Genomic DNA, 20133 nt, shown 5'->3' on the forward strand with positions numbered 1-20133 from the left:
CTCCATCCACTTGAGTTAGAACGATAAAAATACAGTATACAGTAATAAACACACATTATACTTAAAGATATTCAAGATAGTTTTATTACCCTTATTACTTGGAACGCAAAGACATTTTCAAACAATGTAGATGCTACGCATTTATCATAGTACTAATATAATGATGAATGCCAACACCATCCCCCCCTCACAATTCTTTATGCTTCTTTCAGTTATGTATCCTATTGTATTTTGTCCTCTATGATGCAATTCAAATTCTAAACATAATATACGAACAGACGGTAAAAGATCTGATCGATTAAAAGAAATAACAAGCACTTAAATTGTTTGCCAACGTAAGCAATTGGCAGACGTATATGGAGATTGACAACATAGCTTTTTGCCTTTCCCCCACGAAATGATTGAGAGGTTTGCAAATATACAAAGTCTTGCAATAAGTAAAAAGAGAAGTACTATCTAGTAGTCCTCAGTTATTACGAGTGATATTTATACTTGAGAATAATCTCTGTCCCCTCCCAAACTTTATCAGGTAGAACGTCATCCTGTCTCGATTTGTTTGGTTCATTTCACCATTGATTTTCTTTTTTTTTGTGATAAAAAGAACAGCTCGTTTATACAAGACAAAACTTTTCCTCACTACTGAGAAAGAGCAAACAACCGGAGATGTGGGGAGAGCATTTATACATCAAGGAGCAAGAGGTTTAACACACACACAATGTTCTTTCTCAGCTTTGAGCTATTATTGTGTTTATTGTGGCTCCAAAATGAGATGTTTTAAACAGACCTTCCGGTTTATTTTAGATGACGGCAAAAGTGCAAGAAAAGGTTCTGAATACACCCCGTCTGACTGACTTGTTATGGAACTTATTTCCACCCATGAGCCAATTAACAAGAATCAGCAGGCAGCATTATGAACGAGATCCACACATGCACTTTCTTTCACACGGACACAAATTGCACATTCTGCTCCTTCACAACTTTCCTTCAGCACTGGAACTCTGGGACCAAACTGCTATAAGCTCCAACTCCCACCACGAAGTGGCATGACAAGTTTAGTTTGTACGTGTCGATGAGGCAAGACGATGCCATGGAAACAAGTGTTATACATGTGAAATTATTGTTTTTTTTAAAGCCACAAGCCCGATGAGTAAAAGGGGGGGCAGTGTTTCCTCTATATTCATGCAGCAGTGGTGGGCCAACACAGAAATGCTTAATTTATAGTCTGTTGTTCGACGGAATCATCACGCACCAGAAATAACCCATCAACAAGCTCATAACGCATGGCGACGTGCTGTGAGCTCGTAAGATCAACTATTTCGGGAGCTCAACTCCCATCGTACAGTATAAATCAGGCTTAAGAGAATTCCCACTGCTGCAGATAAAGTTTGATAAAAAAAAAAAAAAGAGACTGTTAGTGTGTCTCCCCTCCCCACAAAATATAAACACGGTAAGCTGCGTAGTTACTGCCGTTTACCATAATAAAGCACCCAAATGAACGCAGTGTTAGAGCCAAACCTGGGTGCAACACAGGAATGGACATGGGAACAAAACCACCGCTGCCACAAAAGAAACTACAACAGAGGAAACACTGCAGAGTAATAAGCATCGTAAAAGTAAATGCCGTAACGTTTCCTCAACATGTTCTTTGGGCTAGGAGACTTGTTTTCGTTTTGTTTTTGTTTGGTTTTTTTAATAGAAAATGCGTTCTGTGTGTACATAAGGAGGTGAGTGCAGCATGTGTGTGTGGGTGTGTACTGTACTGTAGCAGTATACTCTACGAGAGGAACGCTGCGTGTATCTACAAAGGCCAGTGATAATATTGGGCATCAGGGATCACACAGTGGGACGTGGGAAGGGAAGGAGGGCGTATAGACAAGGCAGAGTTAGGGGTAGTGAGAGCAGTGGAGTCACACCGCGGTCAGGTTCGTCAACGTTCTCAGCAGCTGCAGGTCTCCGCTGACGGCTTGGCCCGCTCGTTCCTGTCCAGCTTGATGGGCTCCGGGAACTCATTGTACAGCTCCACCTCCGTTTCCTGAACACAGACACACAGGCGGTAGGGGGTGCGACCGTTAATCAAAATATTCTATGTAATCGACAATTATAAAACATACATTTTAAGAAAATGATTTATTTGTTATGTTTTCTTTTCCAAAAATGTATTAAAAAAAATACAGAAAATAGCTGATCTATAAGCTTCCGACGCATTGTGAGCTTAAGTTGTAAATCAGCTATTTTCATGCGACACCATAGTATAAAACAGAGCTTAAGTCGCTAATAAGACTAGACAATTTAATTGATTAAAAAAAATCAGTAATTTGGAATAATAACACATTCATCATACATTTCTGTTACAGGGTCTGATTGACTTGAAATGGCACACATTTATTTTTGTCATATTATACATGTTTAATGTTGAAGAATCCACTCAATATAATCCATTTTAGGATAACGATAGGCCTACTTATAATGTGTCCATAATAACCACATGAACCCTAGCGTCCATTTTTTTGGGACGCTAGGTATAGAGACGAATCCACAGAGCGCTGCGGTGTCAGACTCCTGCTGCGGTGTGCATTCTGACACTGCGGTTATGATTGCGCCACGGGAGAGCTCTGTGGATAATGAACACTATGCAACCGGAAAAAAACAACAACAACAAACAAAACGGAAGTCTGGCTAGACGAGATTGAAATCTCGTCCAGCGAGACTTCCGTTTTTTTTTTTTGCATAGTGTTCTGTTACTATGAACGTCAGATCTAAAAAAAAAAAAAAGCTATTAAAATACGCGATCTAACGCAAGGCCTATTGGCGCACGTTTTAAGCTGTGGCGGACCCAGGATGGAGTTATGAAAATGTTCTACTGTACCATTCACCCTCACCATGTTTAAAACCACACTCAAAACCCACCTTTTCAGAATCGCATTCCCTACATAAAACCCCAACCCCTGCCCCTTCTTTTTATTGTACTTTTCTTTTATAGATTTTAATCCTTTTTAACTAGTCAATTCTAATAAAGTTGTTATTTCTTCTGCTATGTTAAGCGACTTTGAGTATTTAGAAAAGCGCTATATAAATCGTATGTATTATTAAGATATAACGTCATAGAAAAGGTAAGAAAACCATGGTCCAAAATTCCCCTTTAACTAAGTATAGGGTTTACGTGGTCAAACGGAGAGGTGTGTGAGACAACACAGATCCTTCACAGGCTTCTTCTCAGCTTCTTGATTTGAGGTTTTAACATTCAAAAATGTATATTTTCTTTACTGTACTTTCATAAATATGTCAATTTTAAAAAAAGGAGAGAAATGGCGATTAAAGGAGAGAAACAGCACAGTCTGTCAAACCATCACATTTGGATTATATTACAGAAGTGAGGAGAGGAGAGATAAGTCTCATCATGGCAAGCATTTCTCCATTTCTATATCGTCTCCGTCAGGTGGAAACCTCATATGTCCAAAACTGTTACTTTCACACACAAAAAAAAGCCAAAGTAGCAGATCTACAAACCAAACAATGTGCACAGAAGTAAAAAAAATAAAAAGACCATTATAAACAAGGCCTCCAATGCCGGATCACACAAAATGCCCTTGAACTGCGCTCTGAAAATAGCACATCTACAAGCTCACGTGCAAAACATACTGTCTCGCCATGCCTTTCGGCCTGACGGAGACAATAAAGTGCTCAGTCATAGTTGTGGCTTGGACTCCATCCACTTGAGTTAGAACGATTTTACATTGGTCTTATAGTTAGTCTTCTGCCTTGAAGATAGAGTAATAAACACACATAATACTTAAAGATATTCAAGAAGTTTTATTACCCTTATTACTTGGAACGCAAAGACATTTTCAAACAACGTAGGTGCTACGCATTTATCATAGTACTAATATAATCAGGGGTGCACATAACTTTTTTGGTCTAGTTCTCAGAAGAGCACCTGGAGATGTTACTTGGTGCGCACAAAATAAATGGTAAATAAAAGGTCCGGTGCCCCCCGGCGCTGTTTTGTCAACGGGGGGGGGGGGGGTGTGTGGCTTCCGCCGTTTTTTTTCTTCTCGCCATTTTGGTGCCCTCCCCAACGTTGGTGCCCTGTGCTGCTTTTATCCGCCAGATTGGGACGTTCACAGCATATTTTGCACCATCACGGTGCGTTCATCATCGGTGACGAGTGCCTGCAACACAGCCAGCAGCTTGCTGCTTGCGAGTCGCGCGACTGACTGTGTCAGGATTCGAGGCCACAATCACGTGCACTGCAGCATGCGTCCCCTCCACCTCCGCCTCATGGGTGTGTATTGTGTATGGGCGTGCATCACCGTGCGAGTGTGGCTTCAGGAAGTAAATTCCTAGCCTCGATCTCCAGGCTTTTATTTTGTAGTTTTGCTAAAAAAAATAAAGCTTGGAAATTCCTGTCCCAGCTGTTGGTACGCAAAAGCGCCTCGCGTCGTCTGATTTATTTTGGCGACGCATGCGCACCAGTTATGTGCACCCCTGTATATAATGATGAATGCCAACACCATCGGCCTCACAATTCTTTATGCTTCTTTCAGTTATGCATCCTATTGTATTTTGTCCTCTATGATGCAATTCAAATTCTAAACATAATATACGAACAGACGGTAAAATATCTGATCGATTAAAAGAAATAACAAGCACTTAAATTGTTCGCCAATGTAAGCAATTGGCAGAGACGTATATGGAGATAGCTTTTGCCTTTCCCCCACGAAATGATTGAGAGGTTTGCAAATATACAAAGTCTTAAATAAATCAGGCTTAAAGGAGAATACCGGACAAATTAAGTGTTGCCTTTGATGTCTCGTTACTTACCGACCGACGTGAAAAGTGGCGTTCTTTTTTTCCATAGATTCCCGTGTCGTCATTTTTTAAACCCCCTCCGTTGTCAGAATGGGAGCGCGTGGGTCAGGGAGATTCGTCTATTGTAACCGAGGCAAAGTTGTTTTTCTCTCTTCTGCTCGTCTTTGTGGAGTCTCATGATAGTCAAACGTGCGTTGAAATGTCCTGCGAGGCCACCGTTAATGGCGAACGATTTAACACTGGATGCTTGTTTCTTTCCAGAACCTGGCAACTTGTGTTGCCAGACGAGCAGAAGAGAGAAAAACAACTTTGCCTCGGTTACAATAGACGAATCTCCCTGACCCACGCGCTCCCATTCTGACAACGGAGGGGGTTTAAAAAATGACGACACGGGAATCTATGGAAAAAAAGAACGCCACTTTTCACGTCGGTCGGTAAGTAACGAGACATCAAAGGCAACACTTAATTTGTCCGGTATTCTCCTTTAAGAGAATTACCCCTGTGCAGATAAAGTTTGATATAAAAAAAAGAGACCGTTAGTGTGTCTCCCCTCCCCACAACATATAAACACGGTAAGCTGCGTAGTTACTGCCGTTTACACCCAAACGGCAGTAACCCAAATGAACGCAGTGTTAGAGCCAAACCTGGGTGCAACACAGGAATGGACATGGGAACAAAACCACCGCTGCCACAAAAGAAACTACACAGGAAACACAGATGCAGATAAGCATCGTAAAAGTAACGGCGTAACGTTTCCTCAACATGTTCTTTGGGCTAGGAGACTTGTTTTCGTTTTGAAGGAGGGCATATAGACAAGGCAGAGTTAGGGTAGTGAGAGCAGTGGAGTCACACCGCGGTCAGGTTCGTCAACGTTCTCAGCAGCTGCAGGTCTCCGCTGACGGCCGCTCGTTCCTGCCCAGCTTGATGGGCTCATGGAACTCAGGGTATATCCCCACCTCGGTTTCCTAGACACAGACAGACACACAGGCGGTGGGGGTGCGCCAGTTAATCGAAATATTCTATGTAATCGACGATTATAAAATATACATTTTAATAAAATAATTGTTTTTCTTTTGGGTTTTGTTTTTACATTTTCCAAAATGTTAAAGAATACAGAAAATAGCTGATCTATTAACTCATTCACTGCCAGATTTATTTCTGGCTGTGTTTGCCCACTGCCAGCAATTTCGAATTTTTGTTTAACTTTCAACAGGTCACAAAAAAATTATATTCATTATTATCGCAAGACCAATCGTTTGTAAACAGACAGGCTATCCATGCACGTCGCCCAGACAACAAACATTCCGATCGGCTCGGAGTCCTTCTCATGCAGCCCAGTGTAAACACACCATTTATCGTCAAAAATTGGAAGGTTCACTTACTTTTTCAGCTCGCCACAGAAAATGTACATCCCTTATGATCGCGTGTCCAACTGTTTGTAGACACACAGGGTAGGTGTGTGAGTGGCCCAGAGAACACATTTTCAATCCGCGACAATCCATTCTCCAGTAGTAGAAGTTTGTAAACGGCGCGTCCGACGGAGCACAGCGGAGAAAAACCAAAGCCGAGGAAAATGGCGTTTCAGAGGGAGAGTTAAACAGGGAGCAGACGGAAACGGAAATCTTGGATTGACGTTATTTCCTTATCCGGGTGTGTTACAATGAAATGTATCACTACGAGAGATGAAGAACGGTGAGATCTTTTATAAAAATCAACGTTTTTCAAAATTTCGTTTTCTTACGTCAGTGGCAGATTAGGTAATTGGAAAAAAATACGTTTTTTTACGTCTGTGGCAGTGAATGAGTTAAGCTTGCGACGCATTGTGAGCTTAAAGCAGGGGTCTTCAACAGGGGGTCCGGGACCCCTAGGGGGTCCTCAGAGTTACTACAGGGGGTGCGCCAAATCTTTGTGTGATATGATTTTTTTTTTTACCTTAACCACTTGAACCCTAACATCCCTTTTCTGAGGAGAACTTTAGCCAAAAATAGTAGATCTACAAGCTCACAACGCCTCGCGCTGCGAGGCGTTGTGAGCTTGTAGATCTGCTATTTTTGGCAAAGAGGTATAGGTGTAGAGGGGAAAATGAGCAGACCAAGTAAACAAAAAAAAAGTTTAATCTGAAACACAATTTTATATAATATAGAGGGGGGTCCCTGCTTCATCTCTCTCTCAGCTAGGGGGTCCTTGGCCTGAAAACGTTGAAGACCCCTGGCTTAAAGGGATAGTTCACCCCCCAAATGACTTTTTGTCTCTGCCGGGAGAGTATGTTTTGCCCCCTGTCCGTCCGTCCATCCGTGTGTCCTTCTGTCTGTGACCAGCTGATCTCCGGCACCGTTGGCCCGGTCACTGCGAAACTGTGCACACACTCCCTGGATGCCAATTCAGAACCTCTGGCCCGAATTTTTTAGATTGGCCTGCTATAGCGCCACCAGGAGGCCGATCTGTGCAAAACACATTTTTTGATACCGCTCCTACAGATTTTGTCCAAACATCACACAAATCGGTACACAGTATCTCTATAGTCATGTGATCAACACGAATCTGTCCGATTTCCCATATTCCATCCTGATTGCCTAAGATTGGCTTCCAAAGTTAGCATGATTGGTTCGTTTTGAACAAAATGCCTCAAATCACGAACGCAGCATGCGATTTCAGTGACATTTTGCACGCACATTCCCACTAGGCCGAGGAAGAAATGCCACCCTTTTCACATTGGCCTGTTATAGCGCCACCAGCAGGTCTAATTTAGCAAAACTCATTTTTGGAACAAAATGCCTCAAATCATGAATGCAGCTTCCGATTGCCGTGAAAGGCCTAAGAATAAATGGCACCCTTTTCACATTGGCGTATTATAGCGCCACCAGGAGGCCACTGTAACGTACCTGACCTGGCGGAGACCTGTGCTCCGAGGAGCACTTTTTCTAGTTATCTATCGATTAGTCACCCCATGGAGACTTGAATTCATGGAGATTTTTTGTTTTTGTCGCATTCCTAACCCAATACTTTGATGACCGGCGGCGGCTCCGGTAGGAGACACAAAATGTCAACTTTGAGTCTCCTACCAGAAACATTAGCATCTTTCCGCTGGTCATCAAATTATTGGCTTAGGAATGAGACAAAAACAAAAAAAAACTCCATGAATTCAAGGCTTCATGGGGTGTGTAAATGAGTTGTAAATCAGCTATTTTCATGCAACACCGTTGAATAAAACAGGGTTTAACCCATTAAGACCTGGGGCGATTCTTTAAAATGTTTTCTAAATCCTAACAGTTTTTTGAAAAAAAAAAGAAGAAATCAAGATTTTTTTAAAATAGCAGATCTACAAGCTCATAGCGCGGCACTCGGTGCCGCGCTATGAGCTTGTATATCTGCTATTTTTGAATAGCCAAAGAAATCTAAAGTGACACAGATCCAGGTCTTAATGGGTTGAAGTCGCCAATAAAACGATTTTTAAAAGAAAGTATTTTTTCAAGTTTTCATTCACCATTCATTTGTTACAGGGTCTGATTTACTTGAAATGGTGCAAATATACAAAATAGGGTTTTTATGGGTTATCTTTTTTTTCATATTATACACGTTTAATGTTGAAGAATACACTCAATATAATGGACAGCCATTTTAGGAAAACAATACTTATAATGCGTCCATAACCACATGAACCCTAGCGTCCCTATTTTGGGACGCTAGGTATAGACGAATCCACAGAGTGCTCCCCTGGCGCAAATCATAACTGCGGTGTCAGAATGCACACCGCAGCAGGAGTCTGACACCGCAGCGCTCTGTGGATTCCTCTATAGAGCCCTGTGAGTCCCGGTTAATTAAGTATATAGTTTACGTGGTTAAAACGGAGAGGTGTGTGAGACAACAACACAGATCTTTCACAGGCTTCTTCTCAGCTTCTTGATTAATGGTTTAACAACATTCAAAAGGGTTAGTTCTTTAACTATTTTCAGATTTCATTGTATGACACATTAGTTTAAATCTTACAACTTTCCAATAAAAATTGAGTTAAAAAAAAAAAAAATCTTACAACTTAACTACTTTCATAAATCTGTCAATAAAAAAAATATTTGAGAAATGGCCGTGCCCTTACTATACAGCACAGTCTATCAAACTATCACATCTGGATTCTATTACAGAAGTGAGGAGAGAGAGAGATCGTCATCCTAAGTGTCATGGCAAGCATTTATCCATTTCCATATCGTCTCTGTCAGGTGGAAACCTCATGTGTCCAAAACTGTTACTTTCAAATAAATAAAAAACAGCAAAAGTAGCAGATCTGCAAGCTCGAAACGTGTCGCTTTGCGACGTGTTTTGAGCTTGCAGATCTGCTACTTTTGAGCTACGCTCTAGTATGATCACGTAGGGCGTTAATGTGCGTTAATGTATCGTCGCTGCCCCACAGCGACGATACATTTCACAATAAATAAACAGAATCCTGAACCAGTGACCTCTGACCAAACAATGTGCACAGAAGTCAAATAAAAATGTAACTCTCTCGCTGGCTTCCCATTACCTCAGTGCTTCTCAAAAGTTTTTCATGTCAAGGACCCCCAAATTGTTATATTGATAAAAAATATTTTGTGCCAGGGACCCCCAGAAGCAAAGATTTTTAGTAAAAAAAAAATATATATATATATATATTATATTCAAAGATTTGCACAGATTTTCAAGATTTTTCAAAAATAGCAGATATACAAGCTCATAGCACATCAATGTATAAAATATGGTTAAAGTGGTTAAGATGATTGTGACGCTATATTAACTAATTTTGCTGGGGACCCCCCGGAACCCGGAACCAATGCATTACCTGTTTAAGAGCGTTGCGTGCAATAGTCTGGAAGGCCTGCTCTACATTGATTGCCTCCTTGGCGCTGGTTTCAAAGTAGGGGATGTTGTTCTTGCTCTGGCACCAAGCCTGTGCTCGTTTGGTTGTTACCTTAAAAACACAAAAAAGGGCAATGATGATGAGATGTTTTTTCTTAGAAGTATCAGATAAATTGGTCTGCATTTCTGAAAACTATGACGAATTATGTTGGTCGACTACCTTTTTTCACAGACGAAAACTAAACAAAAACGAAATAAAAACTAAGCTATGATAACTAAAACTATGACTAAATATACTGACAATTTCGTCAACAAATAAAAACTAAAATGTTAGGGAGGGACGAGGGAAGAGTGGACAAAATAGTCGATCTACAAGCTCAACACACGTCGCAGACGCTATTTCTGGTAGCCGGTCGACAAAATACATTTTAGTCTACTAAATCAACTGTAGATTTAGTCGACTAAAATCTTATGACATTAAGTCAATTTAAAAACATTTCAGATGACCAAAATATGACTAAAACCAGGGGCGGCATTTAGGATCTGGGGGCCCGTTTCAAGAGCTAATATGGGGCCCCCATATACACCTCCACATGATATTAGACCGTTTCTGACATGCACAAATAAACCAAAAGTTTTATTAGAATATGATAAGCTACTCGCAGCACTTCAGTTATTAAACAAATGGGCAGTCAATGAACGCACCAAAACACATTCACAGAAGGTCTGCGACGAAGCCTGCCGTTCCAACAAGCTAAACTCTAAAGCTAAATTCTTTATTATAAATATATCATTTATAATGGAATAAAAATCATCACCGCTACCCCTTGTCTATGACATTATTCTGTTGATACAGGCTTTGATCTGAGGGCTAGAGAAGAGTAGCCTCATCAGTTAGGCTGTGTGAATAATGCTGATGTGCTTTTAAATATGACAATGCTGTATCCTTTATAACGTTGCTCAGCTGACCTGTTCATTCAGGCAATAAAGAGGGCGAGGCTACTCACAGGGTGCACATTCTGTTGTACTTTTACTCCAGTAAATATTTATCACTGGACGTTTTACTTTTTCCACTACTGGCTCAGACACGTCAAGAGGAACCCAGGGTATGGAATAGGGAACCTTTCAGTTCCCCAGACAGCCTCTTTACCTCCTGAGTCACTGCCAACCTCAGTACTATGCACATGAAATCACTAATATTATAGATTATTATTATGGCTTTAATAAGCCTCAGGACATTAACCCATTAAGACCTGAAACCGATTCTACAAAATGTCTTCTAAATCCCAACAGTTTTCTGAAAAAACGTATGTTTCTATATCAGTGGTGCTCAAACTTTTTCATCTCAAGGACCCCCAAAATGATATGCATTTGGCCGCGGACCCCATCTCAAAATATTTTGTTACAGGGACCCCCAGAAGCAAAGATTTGAGTTAAAAATGTTTGCTTTAAAACAATATATATCCAAAGATTTGCACACATTTTCACGATTTTTCAAAAATAGCAGATCTGCAAGCTTGTATATCTGCTATTTTTGAATAGCCCAAAGTGTAAAATAATGCTTTTTTAGCTCAAATCAAAAAGTGTCACAGATGCGTTCCAGGTCTTAATGGGTTAACCCGTCATGGGCCACTAGTTATTATTAAGCATTACGAGAAGCATGCTATTATAAAAGGACACCAAGGCATTTCAACATGAACCTGGCGCCTTCGACTGCAGAACACCTGGACTAGGGCTGCAACTATAGATTATTTTCTTTTGCGATTATGCGATCGATTACTTTTTCGATTAATCCAATAATCAATAATTACATTATATTATATATTAACAAATTGTACTTTGTCGCACAACAATTTAGTGCAAGAATAGTTTAAAAACCTGATGTACAAGCTCTAATTGCGACGGGTAGTGAGCATGTAGATAGATAGATACTTTCTTAATCCCAGAGGGGAAATTCAGATATCCCATAGCTCATACAGGCATACAGTAAGGTTAGTTACAAACACATCACAAAAAGAGAGGGGGGGGGGGCACAGGTTAAAACTGAGATAAGACAAATATGAAAAATATATTATGAATAAGCATAAAAAGCATTCAAAAGGTGTCACTGGGAATAATAAAAATTCTTTGTCATTGCACATAGACCCATAAATGACTAAAACTAAGACCATTGGTCCAGTTCACAGGCCTAGTGGCTGGTCTTGGAGTTAAAGAGCCTAATTGCTGTTGGGGACAAAAGTGTTCTTAAACCGTTCATTCTTGCAGGGCAACGAACGGAACAGATCCTTGAGACCGCATTTCTGGTCTGCCAGGATGTTGTGGAGAGGGTGACTCACATTGTCCATTATGGCCTGCATGTTATTGTGTGTGCATCTCTCCACAACAGACTCCAGTGAGTCCGGCCTCTCCCCCAGTACTGAGCCAATAGGTAGATATGTTCAAAATAAATTCGCCTTTAACCCATTAATACCTAGAACGCATCTGTGTCACTTTAGATTTCTTTGGCTATTCAAAAATAGCAGATATACAAGCTCATAGCGCGGCACCGAGTGCCGCGCTATGAGCTTGTAGATCTGCTATTTTTGAAAAATCGTGAAAAAATATTTTTCTGATTTTTTTCAAAAAACTGTTAGGATTTAGAAAACATTTTTAAGAATCGCCTCAGGTCTTAAAGGGTTAATTACATGCCCAAAATAGGGATCGATTATTAAATCGGTCAATTAATCACAATTACAGATAATCAATTACTTTGATTAGCTCTTTGAACCTCTAATCTGGACCCACCTGTCTGTTCTCCAGGTCAATCTTGTTGCCCAGCACCACAAAGGGGAAGTTCTCTGGGTCCCGAGGGCTGGCCTGGATCAGGAACTCGTCCCTCCAGCTGTCTAGGGTCTTGAAGGTGTTGGGCGCCGTCACGTCAAACACCAGCACACAGCAGTCTGCTCCGCGGTAGAACGCCACGCCTAAGGACTGGAACCGCTCCTGTCCAGCTGTGTCCCAAATCTGACAACAGTGGCAAAGAAAAGGTCATCATCAGAAGACATAGTGACCCCCCTGCCCTCACCCTACATCGTTTGTGGGAGTTTACATAGATTTGTTAACCCATTAAGACCTGGAACGCATCTGTGTCATTTTAGATTTCTTTGGCTATTCAAAAATAGCAGATCTGCTATTTTTGAAAAATCGTGAAAAGTTCTGCAAATCTTTGAGTATATATTTTTTAAAGCGAAGGGCGTCCCTGGAACAAAACATTTTACAAATGTTTGCTTTAAAAATATATATTAAAAGATTTTTTTTAAATAGCAGATTTACAAGCTCATAGTGCAGCACCCCATAGCCAAAGAAATCTAAAATAACAGACATGCACTCCCAGATTCAATGGGTTAAAAAGTATACATACTTCTCCATTAAAACTACCTTTTTATTCCACTTAAGTGTGGCATATTTTTTGACAAAATATATGAATGTAAAAATGTTCCTGTGTGACAAAATGACATTGGACTGTTCTGCATTTTAAATCACAATTATTTCCTACATACCTGCATTGTGACGAGTCTGTCATCCACCATGACTTCTTTTGTCAAGAAATCAGCGCCTATTGTGGCTTTGTACTGGTTACTGAACTTTTTATTCACATACTGGTTCATCAACGAGGTCTTTCCAACTCTGGAGAAATTCAGAAAACAGGGTACGGGTAAATAAAACATCAACATGATAAATAACACTTTAAATAGTGAGCATTTGATTACAAATAGGGATGCTGCAACACATGTTTTTGTGGCTGATACCTTTTCTGATTATTTCCCATCCATATCAGCCAATGCCATATTTTGCCCATAAGAAACTTGATGAGTACATTCATGCTCCCTGTAGAATGAACCCTAACCCCATTACCTTTTCTCTAGCGCCACCCTCAGGCTAAATGTCAACTTTGCACACAGGATGTCTCAATCTAAAGGGCCCTAAGGATTCTGTTTTATTTATTTATTTTTAAGATTTATTTTTGCAATTTTACACCCCCTCACATCAAAATGTATGATATAGGTTTGTAATTTTTTTTTGTTCAAAAAGTATGACCCAAAAGATTGTGGCATACTTTTGTTTCTTTTTTGAACCGCTGAAGTACAGTAGTAATATTACTGTGTTGTAGTTGAAGTTAACTGAAACTCCCAGCATTAATGTAGTGCACTCAAATCATAACATTCCTATTTCCCATGGATGGTCAGTACGCCCATAAACAGGTCCACGCAGAGACAGGAAATCAGCACTGTGCGGCCACAGACCTCTGCTCAAGGTCTGCTTTAGGTCCGTTGACTACATGGACCATGTGGATGTCTATGAACTGGGCCGTGGGCTCTCTAACCAGAACAGAACAGAAACAAAGATTCTTTGACAGCTGGCGTTGCGCAAGTACGTCTCTCCTGTGCCTCTCACTAAGTGAAATACTTAAAGCAGATATGGGAAAAATCTGGTTAGGCAATTAACGTGTCGAAACAGAGGGGTGCAACTAGCAATTCTGTGTTTTTAGGCTATATGTCAATTCCAATTTGACATGTTGTTTACTTGAAAACTCATCCACAGGGCCCAATAGTATGCAGTTTGCACGATGGACCCTCCCGATTTTGGTGACCATGGCATTTTTCCTCTAACGGCACCCTTTGGCATAAAATTAGGTGTAAGAAGTAGCATGGCCTCTGGGGGCTACTAGTGGGGCTTTAGACTCTTAGGGCCCTATCTTGCGTGCCGCCTTACCCCTTATCCCTTAACTCTTTTGCCATTTTTTAATATTTTGAAAAGCATTTAAAAAGGTTAAAATAGCCGATCTACAAGCTCACAACCTGTAGATCTGCAAGTCGAACCATTAAAAAAAAAAAATCAGCCAATAGACATTGTCTAAAACATATTGCTGCATTCCCAGTTACACAAGTACAACATGACATGATCCTTGCTTCTGTTACATCATCTTAATCTATCTCTTAATTACCTATTACTGTAATGTTACCACAAAAGTGACTGAAATAAACTAAACTAAATCAATAAGCCTAATAAAATGCTTACTTTATAACAGTGGTTCTAAAACATTTTCATGTGAATTGATGTGTTTGGCTGTGATCCGCAATTAGAAAGGATTTTGTACCAGGGACCCCATAAGAGAAGATTTGTGTTGTTTATTTTTTTCAAAATGATCAAAATGTCTCCACAATTTAACTTTATATCAACCCCTTCTGAAACCCCTTGAAAGACCCCTGGGGGTCCCCGGAGTGGACCCCACTTTGAGAAACACCGCTTTAAAACAAAGACTCAAGCATTGCTCAGGGTGCGTTGGTCAAGCAGTAAAATCTATTCAACTGTCAAGCAGAATCTCCTCCTTACCCAGAGTCTCCAAGGATGATGACTTTAAGTAGTACTTTCTTCCTAGACGTCATTGTGTCTCAGCTGGGAAACAAAAAGCACAGAAACTGCAGTATAAAACACTTTGGTAAGGTTTTTGAGCAGTGTGTGTGTGTGTGTGTGTGTGTATGTGTGCGCGCGCGTGTGTGTGCATTTTGAAATACACTCAAAGATTCAAGCATGCAGCTCAAGGGCACAAGCCACAAATCAGCACAGCACATACTGCCAACTTCCCTTTTAAGATGTTCCAGCATTTCAGCCTCGGCCACTATAAGTGAAATCATATCTATCCCTGGTCTACTCTAAACCCAGTGGTTCTCAACCTGCGGGTCGGTACCCCCCCAGAGGGGGGGTCCACACATGATTTTGGGGGGTGACCCCAGATTTCAGTTAAGTGACAATGCAAGGACTTTTAAGACCTTTGTAAATACCCCAAAAAAAACTAAGGAAATTAAATGAAAAAAGACAATTACTGCATCAACAGTAATCAACAAACTATACTATAAAAACTGGTCAAACATTGGCAGAATTGTCAAATAATATAAGAAAGACGCAAAAATTGTGAAAATAGCTGATCTACGGCGTTGTAGATCAGCTATTTTCACAACATGTATCTGTGGAACCGAGTCAAACTAAATGTTATGCCTCAACTCCTACAATTCCAAGTGCTTATCAGCTTGTCCCCAGTTCAAATATTATATTTGGGGGGGGGGGGGGTCGAGGCCGGAAAAGGTTGAGAACCACTGGTGTAAGCTACATCCCAACAACATTTACAAAAGTATATAATGTCCTAGTAGTCATTTTAAGTGGAAAGTGAAAATGAACAGCCCCACCTCAGCCTTTGTACACCGACCCAACACAGACATGTCGCGCTCCCGTCCTCTCTCTCCCACCCCCTCTCCCCAAATATACATATAAATATCTCATTGCTTTGGGATTGACCTACTTTCTTCACACAAAGCTGCAGTGCAGGCCAGGGGTCTTGCAAACAATCTCTGAATTTGGCCTGTCATCGTATTTTTCAGTTCACCCCCCGGGTGCTTCCATTACAGTACAGTACGTTTTGTCTTCCCACAAACTTAAGTAACCACGTCCCATCTCCCTTTTTATGACTCTAGTTTTAAATGGTATCCAAGTCCTCCTCAGAGCAAAGTATTCCACTGAAGAAAATCACGTGTCAATAATTACCAGGCTTTCACAGCATATGGTGTGTGTGTGTGTGTGTGTGTGTGTGTGTGTGTGTGTGTGTGTGTGTGTGTGTGTGTGTGTGTGTGTGTGTGTGTGTATGTGTGACTGTGGTGGATACTGCATAGCTGGCAGCATTGCGATTCTTTGTTAGGATACAGAATCACAGGCAGTAGTTTTTGAACAGCAAAGGGCCACAATCAAAGATGTACAACATACAGCACATCAACATCAAGTGACAAATTTAACTAAAAAACAACCCAAAGTGTCTTAGTACATTTTTCAAGATTCAAATGCTTTAAGGGATAGTTCAAATTATCAAAAAATGACTTATTTTCTATCAATTACACACACCATGAAGCTTGAATTCATGGAGATTTTTTTGTTTTTGTCGCATTCCTGAGCCAATAATTTGATGACCGGCGGAAAGATGATAATGTCTCCAGTCATCAAATTATTGGCTTAGGGATGCGAAAACAAAAACAAAAGAATCTCCATGAATTCAAGTCTCCATGGGGTGAGTAATCGATAGAAAAAATGTTTTGGGCGTGAACTATCCCTTTAAACTGTATGAGCTCTGTTCATGCCCCATTCTATTTGCTTTACCACACACACCATATGTATGTATATGTTACTGTGTCTGTCGCTCTCATTCCATTGCAAATTATTTTCTTTTTTTTATCATGCATGCTTGTTGTGTATATTTTACTTTGCTCATATTAGGGATATTTCACATATCTGACCCGTTTTCTTTCGTTCTATCTCAGTTTCTCTAAATCTTTTCCCATTTCTTGCAAACTGCAAATGATGGGAGCTTGTATAACAAATGATTTCACCAACTTCTTTTACACCTGTAAACCTGTGGTGTGACAAATTATCTTAAGATTTAATTTGATACGTGTACTACTTATATAAGCTGATAATCATAAGAGAATTGCATTCAAAAGTTTAATTTTGAAATGAAAATGGAAATCTCGTAAGCACATTGGCGGGGGGGGCTTTGTTCCGTTTTAATATTTTTGGTACATACATAGGTATCACCACATGCAGTACCATATCATTCCAATGGAGGGTAGAAGGGTGAAACTGATGTAAGGAATGAACCCCATGCATTGTGAAATAATGGCAGGTGGTCATTATTATATTAATTAATATGAAATATTCTACAGGTCATGGAACACCTATTAACTATCATACAGATGGGTGAGAATTTATTTTCTTGATTAAAATGCTTTAAGTTGCATCGACTTGTCTGTAAACATTTAACATTTCGTGCCTGTTTACTTATCAAGCAGACAAGTTTATTTCCTAAATTAAAATGGAAATCTTGTAAGCTCATGGAGGGTGCATTGTTTTGTTATTTAAATATCTTGATATATATACTGGTGTTCATGATGATGTTCTTGACCCATTTAGACCTGAGGCTGATTCTACAAATCGTCTGTTGGGTGGAAACCTCATTATGTCCAAAACTGTTACTTTTCAGGACTCAAATTCAAGAGTAGAAAAAGTAGCAGATCTACAAGCTCGGACTTTAGGTACTTTTGTGTGACACTGTAGTGTGATCAAGTAAGGCGTTAATTTACGAAAAAACACAGTTAGAATATGGAGACAAGAGGTTTCTGCCCGACAGCAACGAAATGCCTCCTAAATCCTAACAGTTTTCTTAAATACCAATGTTGCTAAATATAAGGCTAAAAATCTAAAATGACACAGATGTTTTCCAGGTCTAAAACAAAGTCCACCTGCTCTGTGCACTGCCTACATGTATTGTCGTCTCATTTACATGTTCCTTCTCCTTAACAGGTGAGATCATTGTGTTATGAAAGGATTAAAAGGCTTAGGCTTCTCACAACAACAACACCTGGAGGAGCTGCCTATGTACTAAATAAACTAAACACCACTAGTTTGCTCTGTTTAAAAAAAAAACAGCCATAGCACGCCATCTGATTCTGAACAAAACCCCCATGTCTTCTCCTTCGATGTGGCAATCAATCTGACACGGAGAGAAAGACCAGTCAGTCAGTCAGTATCCCAGTAACCAGCAGCACCCACAATAATCTGCAACCCATGACATTGTGTCATGGACTTGATCACATGGTTATAACAAGACATAAGGACCAAGGCAAGGGAACCATGACTTGGCAAGCATGATTTAGCATGGCTAATGTTGTAGCCCCTGCATCGACATGGTTTTAGAATAGATGTCATGAGAAGCAATGGATAAAACGAGCCTTAAATCTCTTCTTTTAACAGTAAACACATGTCTCTCTTCGTTAATTAACTGTAGAGACAAGATCAAAACCTCCCTGATTGATGACACAGAATAATACATCTGTAAAGACTTATAGTTTGAGCTAACGTTAGAGAGCCTTCAGTAGTCCAGTACAGTTACATTATGTGACCAAACATCATTTAAACATATACAGAAGACATCAATGTACCAAATTGACAGTGATTACATCAAATACACAACGATCTGATCCATGGCAAAATTATCACACGTATCAAATGCCCACTGACACTTTTCCCCCAGCATTACTAACAAAAACAACAAGCTAACGCTTATTATGAGGGTTTTTAACTGTCTTAATGTTGAGTTTAACATCAACTACTTGGTAAAAAAAAAACATACAGAATTATCTCTTATATCTGTAGAGCAAACAAACAAACAAACCTTGGGACGAAGATCCTAGTTAGTGTTGTTGTTGTTGTTGCTGCTGGAGGAGACAAAACACCCAAAGTGGACTTTCTTCTTCTTTCCCTCTGCTGGGCTTGATTGGATGTATAAGCTAACTGTTAGCCTGTTAGCTTCAACTAGCCAAGTTCAATGTCTGCCTAGCCTGTAAAAAATAACACTACGAGACGACACTATTCCAGCTAGCTAGCCTAGCAGCTAATGTCAGCTATCATTCACAAGCGACACCGACTAGACCAGAACCACCGCGGAGGTTCCTTTCGTTTTAAAAAAAAAATCAGGGGGTTTTGGGGGGTTTCGTTTCGCCTTGTTGTTCCGCTAAAAGCTAACGCGACGCTGCGTTAACGCTACGCTGCTAGCCTGTTTCTGTCTGCTGCTAACGTGCTAATAGAAAACCCTGAAGCTAGCTTCTTCTTCACTTCCACCAAAACAACCCCTCTGTCACACTAGTGTCCGACGTCACCGGAGGACACGCCCTAGTCTAGTATCATGTGTAACTAACTGACCAACTGGCCCAGGCCCATATAAAATAAAATAAAATAAAATAAAATAAAATAAAATAAAATAAAATAAAATAAAATAAAATAAAATAAAATAAAATAAAATAAAATAAAATAAAATAAAATAAAATAAAATAAAATAAAATAAAATAAAATAAAATAAAATAAAATAAAATAAAATAAAATAAAATAAAATAAAATAAAATACAAGTCTATAGTCCTTAAAAGGGGAATTTGAATTTAAAATAATGTAACCATATGAAAAGTATACGTTTGCTAGAAATGTCAATTGTTTTAGTACTTAATGTTGTTATGTTGCCATCGTCCTTATTCTAATCTAGAATGTTCTCCCTGTGACTTGCAAACAAACTACTGTTGCAGCTTTTTAGGTATATACACATTACACAGTAATATCTGACAGGTCTTCCTCCCACTAGTGAATGCAATTAAGAACAAAAAAAAAGTGCTCCACGGAGCACAGGTCTCCGCCAGGTCAGGTAGGTTATTGTGGACCAGCAATGTTCGGAATTCGCCAATCAGGATGGAATATGAAAAATCAGATGGATCCATTTTCATCACTTGACTATAGAGATTATGTGTACCGATTTGCGTGATGTTTGGACAAAATTTGTAGGAGTAATATATATATTTTTTGTTGCAAAGATCTGCCTCCTGGTGGCGCTATAATAGGGCAATGTTAAAATGGTGGAATTGTTCCTCAAC

At 39.9% G+C, this 20133-nt stretch overlaps 1 protein-coding gene across 2 annotated transcripts; it reads right to left on the reverse strand.

The window, feature by feature from the left end:
- Window positions 1-66: 66 nt before the first annotated feature.
- Window positions 67-19330, reverse strand: rab7a (RAB7a, member RAS oncogene family). 2 transcript variants are annotated; one of them, XM_080425153.1, is made up of 6 exons: window positions 18890-19330; window positions 15010-15072; window positions 13176-13302; window positions 12421-12639; window positions 9620-9748; window positions 67-2032 (listed from the first exon to the last, which is right to left on the reverse strand). In XM_080425153.1, exons 2-6 carry the CDS (start codon window positions 15060-15062, stop codon window positions 1937-1939), a joined length of 624 nt encoding a protein of 207 aa, XP_080281279.1. In that variant the 5' UTR covers window positions 15063-15072; window positions 18890-19330; the 3' UTR covers window positions 67-1936. The 2 variants fall into 2 exon arrangements, with proteins under 2 accessions (XP_080281279.1, XP_080281280.1); XM_080425154.1 differs by lacking the exon at window positions 67-2032 and adding an exon at window positions 5197-5774.
- Window positions 19331-20133: the final 803 nt, after the last annotated feature.

This window comes from Gymnoscopelus braueri (genome assembly GCF_963280865.1).
Source record: "Gymnoscopelus braueri genome assembly, chromosome: 3".
Classification (NCBI taxonomy): Eukaryota; Metazoa; Chordata; class Actinopteri; order Myctophiformes; family Myctophidae; genus Gymnoscopelus; species Gymnoscopelus braueri.